The sequence below is a fragment of the Bubalus kerabau genome, chromosome 20, assembly GCF_029407905.1.
Source record: "Bubalus kerabau isolate K-KA32 ecotype Philippines breed swamp buffalo chromosome 20, PCC_UOA_SB_1v2, whole genome shotgun sequence".
In the NCBI taxonomy this organism is placed as follows: domain Eukaryota; kingdom Metazoa; phylum Chordata; class Mammalia; order Artiodactyla; family Bovidae; genus Bubalus; species Bubalus kerabau.
Window position 1 is genome coordinate 59,784,125 of NC_073643.1, and position 8,309 is coordinate 59,792,433.

Below are 8,309 nucleotides of genomic sequence, written 5' to 3' on the forward strand. Positions count from 1 at the left end.
CCACACCCGCCCAGCCAGGTGGTTCTGGCTTGGGCGCTGGTCCCTGCGTGCTCACGGCATCCCATACGCGTAAGCCACCACCAGCACGGCGCTCACTGCCTTGCAGTCACTGCGCCTCAACAAGTGCCTTCCCGGAGGGTCCAGGGAGGGCCGCAGATCCACAAAACTGCAGTTCCCAGGACCCAACTTGGTGCTGCAAACACAGCAGACGCAGAACAAGTAGCCAAGTGAACAGAAGACGTGCTTCTTTTAAAGAATTCACAGGACAGGAGACCACGTTAAAAACCAAAGAGGAAATGACACGTTTAATTTAAAGGAAAAAAACCAGAAATTGTGCAAAAAACAGTGGAGCAAATCAATTCCTGAAAAAGCTCTGTATCTTGGTGACCACATTTATTGGAAAGGTTGGAGAAAAATAAAAATGCTGTTTAGCTGAAGAATTTGTGAGTTATCTACAAACCAACTTATTTCAGGAGTGGAAGAATTCTTGGTTATTTCTTAGTATCAAGATGTACATCGGTCTCTCCTGAATATCTTCCACATTCAAAGCGGCAATCACAGTACAGCCATCTTCCACACGGGATAAATTCTCCGTTTCAGCCAACTCTCAGTGGCGGGGCAACTAGCACAACACCGTCTCCCCGTACAAAGAGCATCGGAATATTCCGTTTTGTTGACTGGAAGAGGAAAAAAAAAACAAAACACAGAACCCATTTGTACAAATTTGTAGTAGTAGTATTCATTTTTTGAGATAGAAATTTGGAAAGAAAAACCCACAGATTCATCATAACACAAACAGATGGCTTTAAAACCCTGGTCACTTACCTTTGTGACACAAAGAACCATCTCCGGAGTGTTTCTTTTCCTGGAACACAGCCAGGGGAGGGGCTGCAGCCATCCAGGCAGCCCGTCCCCCCTCTTCCCAGCACACAGCTCAACATTCCTCACACTCCTGGGTTCTAACCAATGAGAAGTGAGCAGGAGTGACGGCTGACCCTAAGCCTCCCACAAAGGCCCCTCTGGGGTCTCCCCCCAACATGGACTCAGACTACGGAGAATGCTGGGGACGGCAGAGCCAGTAAGCCGGGGTCCCTGACTGAGCACGAGGAGGGCTGGTGCACTGAGCTAAAGCCTCACTGGAGACTGTGGGCACAAATAAAATCCTCCCCTGCTGCTTCACTGTGGCACTAATCCACTCAATATGGAATGGGTATCTTTTGTGTGAGTGAGCCTTAGGCAGTAAGGAAACAGACAAGGAAGGTCTGAAATCTTCTCATGCCTCAGTAAAACTGTTGCCTCAAGTGAAGTGAAGTGAAGTGGCTCAGCTGTGTCTCTTTGCGACCCCATGGACTGTAGCCTACTACCCTCCTCTGTCCATGGGATTTTTCAGGCAAGAGTACTGGAGTGGGTTGCTATTTCCTTCTCCAGAGGATCTTCATGACCCAGGGACTGAACCCAGGTCTCCCGCACTGTAGGCAGACGCTTTACCGTCTGAGCCACCAGGGCAGTCCCAAAGCTGCTGACTAGAAAGTAGCTAAAAAGTAGCCTAAAGACATCCCCAACCTAGGTTTTGGGGAAAAGGTTAGAAAAAGCCAAACATTGGTAGTGTTGCTGTTAATCTGATGCGCTGGGCAGGGCAGTGTAAGGAAGAGACGAGCTCAGGCGATAACTAGCAGGTTTTCAAGCAGCGATGATAAGAAACAGCATTCATAAGGTCAGAAAAGCCAACTGTTTTTAGACTCCAAACTGTGGACAAAAAACAAGAAAAACAGCGCCGAGGCACAAAGCAGCCCTGTCCATGTTCTCAGTTAAAGAAACTCAGCCCTGAGGGGAGATGAGATAAGGGTGCTGCCCTCCCATTCAAGTTTACATTAGCAGGTGACCCAGGGTAGCCAACATTACTTTGTAGAGGAGCCCACGTTAGAGGTGGGTAACTAGAGACACAAAGGCCTCTGCGAGTTTCACCGAGAGAAGGGTTTCGGGGTTACGGGCCCAGAGAGCAGGCTGGAAGGAAGCAGACGGGAAACACAAGAAGCCGTAAGTTCTAAAGAAACGGCACTCACGCAGGATGCGGTGACCGGCTGACAGAAGCCTGTGACAAACTGAACGCCCAGCAGACTTGAGTGCTTCTGTCAGCACTGCAGCCCCGTATTTCACAGTAAATGCAGACGACCGATAAAGAGCTCCATACAAAGAAAGAGTAAGTTTCTTTAGTATAAGTATGTCCCAAGTATCGCACAGGTCATACTTTCACTACTCACGCCTCCCAGGGGATCCGTCACTGAAGGACCAGGGACTGCTTAGGGTCCTCCCCTTTTCTGAAAGCGAGTGTTTATGGCGGCGGACATCCTGTCCCTGCTCTGCCACAGTGCAGGCGGGAGGGACAGTGACAACCCGTCCTTAGCTTACAGGAATCTGTACAGCTGACCCCATGTAGCTCTGACAGAGAGCTGCTTCTGTGCTAGGCAGAAAGTACTGGTAATAGCTAGGGTTCCAGAACTTATTTTAACAGGTAAAAACTATGTTTTATGAGCTTCTTAGGTACTGGAACATAAAAAGAAAACCCTGAACAGTAAATTCAAGTAATACCTATAAATTTAGTATGTTAAATCAAGTATACCTGTCTGTCAGCCATGAATGGATCTAACTCTTTGTATCTCTCAGCGTTCTCAAGTTTTACTGTGCATAAGGTCACCTGTTTAACAGCTTTTAAGGCCGTTTTCTGGCTCCATGCCCAGAGATCCTCACTCCGTAGGCCAGGGTGGAGCCTGTGAACCTGCATTTCTAACAAGCTCTGCGTCTGCCCATATTTCAACACTCTTGAGGAAATTAATCCTCCCAACAATCATCAAAGTGAGCTTAGCAGCGGAACCTTCCCAACTGTAGTCTTCAGATGAGACCCCAGACCCTGTGCAGCCTTGTGAGAGACCCTAACACAGAAGACCCAGCTGAGTCTGGACACCTGACCCCCAGAAACTGCAAGCTGGTAAGTGGGTGTGCTTTTAAGACACTAAGGTTTGGGCTGACTTGTTATACAAAACTCTGAGATAAAGGGTCCAAATAACTAAGAAGCTCATGACCAGAAACAAGGAACTGAGAATGACCTCATTTTGAAGGTGAAGAACACCAGGAGTCTAGTTTTAGATGTACTGAGTTTAAGATAACATCCAAAGTGGGTATTTATGCAGTAAGAATATTAGAAAAGAGTGACGCTCAGAAAAGACACAGATTTATCCATAATCGTAATGGCCACCAACCACCACCTGCCGCCAGCTTCGCAAGCACCAAACGCCGTGCGTCTTGGAAGGCACGATTCCTGCACTGGCATTTTGCTGAGCAGGTCCTCGAGGCTCAGAGAATTTCTAGAATTTGCCCAAGGTTACAAAACTAATCAGCAGCAGCCGGGATGTGAACAAAGATCTGTTCACCCAGAGCTCACGCTTTCATGCTGTGCTGCCGTCACAGACTGCTGGCTTATAGCAGACGTGACTACCAATTAACACGTGAGAGGGAAAAACGCGCATTAAATCAAAAGAATCCATGTTCAGGAGGAAAAAGAGAACTAGCCAAGGAGTCACGAGTGCCTGAAAAGAGGAGAGCCGGGATAAAACAGAAGCACAAAACCAACAAAGGCTAACATCGGAGCACTTACTATGTGCCTGTCGCCGTCTGAAGGCTTTTCATGGAATCTCCCAATGAATCCTCAACGGTAGTATGAAATGAGTGGGTATTACCATCCCTATTTTACAGGCACGGAAACTCAGTCACAGACAAGTTGGGTAACTGATACAATTATAGAGCTGGTAAGCAACAGAGTCAAGACATGAATCCCGGCGGCCCTGTGGCCTGAGCCTACACAGGAAAGCACGATACTAGAGGAGGGTCAGAGACGGCTTCTCAGTACTTACAAGACTGAAGAATAAAATGTGCCAATATATGGAAGATCTGCGTAATTCAGTGAACTAATACTTTCCAAATGACCAGAGTTTGATGTAACAAAATTATGCATATATACAAGATCCATTCCAAGTGCAAGGTACCAATGAACCTACATATAACAAGAGTACGGAGGTTCACCGATGTAGTCTTAGATTCCACACTACAACTAACCTTTAAGAAACTACTGCTCATTGAGTTTGGGTGTAGCATCAAAGGCAAGCATCCACAAAAACCCTCTGTCAATTCCAGTTAACCTATCCGTGTGATGTTCAACCATAGCGTAGCACAACAGATTAAATGCAGAGGAAAAGATGTAACTAAATGTTGTCTATTAAGTCAAGCATTTGCAAAACATAAAACAAAGACACTCCTCACTAAATGTTTCGTTTCAGAAAATATAGTTCGTATTCATAAGAATGTTACTTATGTCAACATGTGATAGATTTACTGTTTTTAATGAGTTGTTATTTTTTAATTTCTCAGTTTTAGTTTCCAACAAGTACTGATAGATAAATTCACATCAAACAAAACATCGTCCTGTATTAACGTTACACACAGCCATATCTCAGTGCATCCTGGCAAGCCAAACAGAAGTGACCAGCATTCCTGCCCACCAGTGAGGAAGTCACATCTGCAAAGGTGCTTCCTGCCCCACATATCCCAGGTAGGAAGTGGCCAAGCCAACACTGCAAACCCAGGTCTGTCCAACTCCAAAGCCTTTGCTTTTAATTGTTACACTCTACTGAGGCCATGAATAGGTATCAAAACATGAAAGGCTTTCCATAAGTAAGTATTAAGTTGCTGTATTCTGAGAACTGACATTTTGCACGTGTTGACTAGAACTGCATGACTTACTTTATATATCTCTTCATATGTTTCTTCATCAATTTCTATAGTTGTCACAGTCTCTTCCACATCTCCCAATATCATATTTAAATGCTGATCATAAGCCTGAAGTGGGAAGGTGAGGGACCAAGAAATTTAATAAGCAAATTAGGAAAAAATAAACAGGGCTTACAGTATGCAAATGGCTCAATTACAAGTAACACATAACATTAATACTTACACCACAAACTTTACATGCAAATAAAAAATAACCCTGCTGTACTAATACACTGTTTCTTTGCAGACCATCTCCCACGGTTACTTAATTGACCTAACACAAATATAAAACTGTTTATGGTCAAAGATGAATTTATTCAAAATAATTGGAAGTTTTGTCTAGTAAAGGAAAACCACTTCTGTAGCGGCTAAGACGACAGCACTGGTTTCCTAAAGGCACAAGACGCTTCCCGCAAACCTCCCTGCCCCAGACAGCGCCGCCGAGGAAGCGCGCAGCAGCGCCGGCACCTCTCACAGCCTCGCCCCAACCCACCGCTCGGCACAGTCAGCGCGCAGTGCAGCTCGGAGACTCAGGGATGCCCTCAACCTACGCTCCAAAGCTCAGGCATCTGACCAAATGGTGAGCCTCCAGAGCGGGGGCAGATGGTCTTGTTTAGAACCCACGTCAGTTACTTCTAGTCAAGTGTTAAATGGTTCACCAGCTCACATCAAAATAAAAGCAGCCAATTAGCCACACAGGGAAGTGCCAGGCAAAGCACACCAACAAGAGCAAAGATCCACAGATGAGGCCCCAAAACAGAAGGCGGGGCGGGGCCATTCAGTGCAGAGGAAGTGAGTCCACACAGGGGCTGAAGAAGCGGGGCGGGGCGAGTCCACACAGGGGCTGAAAAAGCCTCCAGGAGTTAAGGCAACATGTCTGTCCGGGAGGGCCTGTCTATGTGCCACTGGCTCAGGTGAAAAAGCTCAGTTCTATTTTTCTCTGCAAAGCTGCCATTATTCCATGTCCTGGGGATCATCTTCCTTTCTGCAATTTAAGACTTAGGTCTTCACTTCCTTTCCAAGCACAGGAGGTTCTTTACCTTTAGGTTTAATATTAGGTAGAATCATGGTACTGAAGAGACAGTGAAGTCAGATGGCTTAGGTTCCTCGTCTGGCCCTCCTTTCTACTGGCTGTGTCACCTTAATCAAGTAACTTTACCTTTCTGAGCCTGAGCTTCTTCAAATGCAAAATGGGGATAATGAATATCTGCACTCACAAAGTTGTTATAGAGATTAAATGAGATATTACAGGCAAAACACTCAGAATAACAGCACCTGGTTTAGTGCTGGATAAAAACTAGCACTTTAGGGTAGAATGGCAATGATAAAAAGAACACACTCAGCAAAGAAATAAGTTACCAAGAAGAGACAATTCCTTTAATATACTCTCTTTATGAATAAATGGAACCATCTCAAAGGACCAATCCTACAGAAATATTTATATTTGCAGATATAAACAAAGGTCTACGTATAAAAATGCAGCATTACTTTTAGCAGCAAGAAATGGAAAACGATTTTGGTATCACTACTACCACGTAAAGAATTCTGCAAAGTCATTAGTGTATACAATGCAAATATATGCACACAGACACATGTTCATGTATGTAAATATAGAGAAAAGACCTGAAAGATTACAGACCTAATAGAAGGAATGGCTACTGGTAGAAGAAATAGCATTCTACTTTTACTCTACGTATGTCTGTGCTATCTAAAATTTTTCACAACAAAACACAAGTTAATATATATATATATATATGTCAGTAGTTTAAAGAACACTTAAATGAGAATGGAGAACAAGTAAATGTTATTGACAAAAAAATAGAAAGGAAAAAATTAAAGAAATGAAAGTGTTCTTTAATAAATACACCATTTCCATTAAGAGGAAAAAATGTTAAAAATCTGAATAAAACACCATCGCATTTGGCCTTTAGAAATATGGGTGACTCTCCACCTCCTTCAGGTCAACAGTCAGCACACTCTTCCAGAGCAGACAGTTTCCACCTTTCAAAGGAGGAGGGAGAGGGAAACCATCTCAAGGGGACAGTTCACTCACATGTAGCCTGCCTCGGAGCTCTCTGTCGTTTCTCATCTTCACGTAGATGCGCTCGTCCAGGCTGAGCCGGATGAGATCCAAGGGCTCTTCCACAGTGTTGGTCGTTTGTTGCTGATGAAAGAAGCAGGCTGAGTGGCGCTACAGGACTAGAGTGAAGGAGCGGGACCCCCGCGCCCTGTGTGTCGGCGGGCGAGCCGCTTAGCCCCCCTGCGCCCCACTCTCCTAATCTGCACAATGCGTGTACCAACAGCGCCTACCTAACACCGCTGTTGTGAGGCTTGAAGGACCGTGTATGAAGGTGCAGAGCAGTGCCCAACACTAAGTGCTGGATTACGAAGAAGACAGAGAGGAGTTAGGACAAAATAACATGACTCTGTTCCCTCAAAATCCGAACTGTCTGACCCCATCTCAGGGTGGAGGGGAGTCACTCTCTCAGGGACTTCACCTTTATTTCAAGTTATCATTTAGTAGCCTGAAGACCATACACTTAATGACGACCACATACGAGAGAATGCTAAGTAGAGATCAATGTTTGAAGGAGGATTATGCATGCAGCTCAGGGCAGGCTGAGTTTAGGGCGCCATTTGGCCCGTAAGATGAATATATCAGTATTTAGCATGCAGTATAGAATAACGGGTGAAGGCACTGCCCGTGACTCTGGGCGTGTGGGCTCAACTCCTGATTCTGACACTTGGAAACTGGGATTAAACACCGTGCCATCTCTAATTCTCAGTTTCCGTATTTACAAATGACTGGTAAAGAATCCGCATGGCAATTCAGGAGACGCGGATTCGATCCCGGGGTCGGGAGGAACCCCCTGGAGGAGGAAAGGGCAACCCACTCCAGTGTTCTTGCCTGGGAAACTCCATGGACAGAAGACCCTGGCGGGCTGCAGCCCGCGGGCTCGCAGGAGTCGGACACGACTTAGCAGCATCCTCCCTTCATGATTATTGCGAGGAGTAAAAAAGGGCCAACGTATTAACTTGATGTATTTTAAATAGTATCTGGCAAACAGAAATATACTCAAGAGAAAGGAAGTGGCGAGAGTGAGGAATAATTAGTTTTCAGCGGGTTTCGAAGAGTAAAACATCTCAAGGCCCGACGTAAAATTCGGAGGGGGCGCGGTTAGCCAAAAGGCAGATTTGAGGCCGTGAAGACCCAGAAAGAGGCGGCACAACTGGCCACCTTCCTGTGAGACTGGAAAACGCAACCCTGGTAGGCAAACCCGCGCAGAACCAGGCCCGGGAACAAGTAAGCTGCTTCGGAGCTGGCGCTTCAGAAGACACTCACCTGGTCCACGTCGTCCGCCATCTTTCAAACCCTGCGCTCTTTCCCGCCTCTCGCGAGAATACGAGACCCCCCCCTTCCCCCACCCCGGCCTCAGGTCTCTGGAAACGCGAGAACGCAACGCACCGGAAGTAGAAAGGAATCGGTC

General features: G+C 45.9%; 1 protein-coding gene across 1 annotated transcript; it reads right to left on the reverse strand.

The window, feature by feature from the left end:
- Positions 1-376: 376 nt before the first annotated feature.
- Positions 377-8,287, reverse strand: LSM3 (LSM3 homolog, U6 small nuclear RNA and mRNA degradation associated). The gene is made up of 4 exons (XM_055558418.1): positions 8,165-8,287; positions 6,875-6,985; positions 4,795-4,890; positions 377-677 (listed from the first exon to the last, which is right to left on the reverse strand). Exons 1-4 carry the CDS (start codon positions 8,183-8,185, stop codon positions 597-599), a joined length of 309 nt encoding a protein of 102 aa, XP_055414393.1. The 5' UTR covers positions 8,186-8,287; the 3' UTR covers positions 377-596.
- Between the last annotated feature and the right edge of the window lie 22 nt (positions 8,288-8,309).

Excerpts from the sequence above, each read along its gene's own strand:
- LSM3 (XM_055558418.1), bottom strand. The coding sequence starts at position 8,185 with ATGGCGGACGACGTGGACCAG. Across the intron at positions 6,986-8,164 it reads TGGCGGACGACGTGGACCAG|CAACAAACGACCAACACTGT; the intron begins GTGAGTGTCTTC and ends TTCTTTCATCAG. Across the intron at positions 678-4,794 it reads CATATGAAGAGATATATAAA|TCAACAAAACGGAATATTCC; the intron begins GTAAGTCATGCA and ends TTCCTCTTCCAG.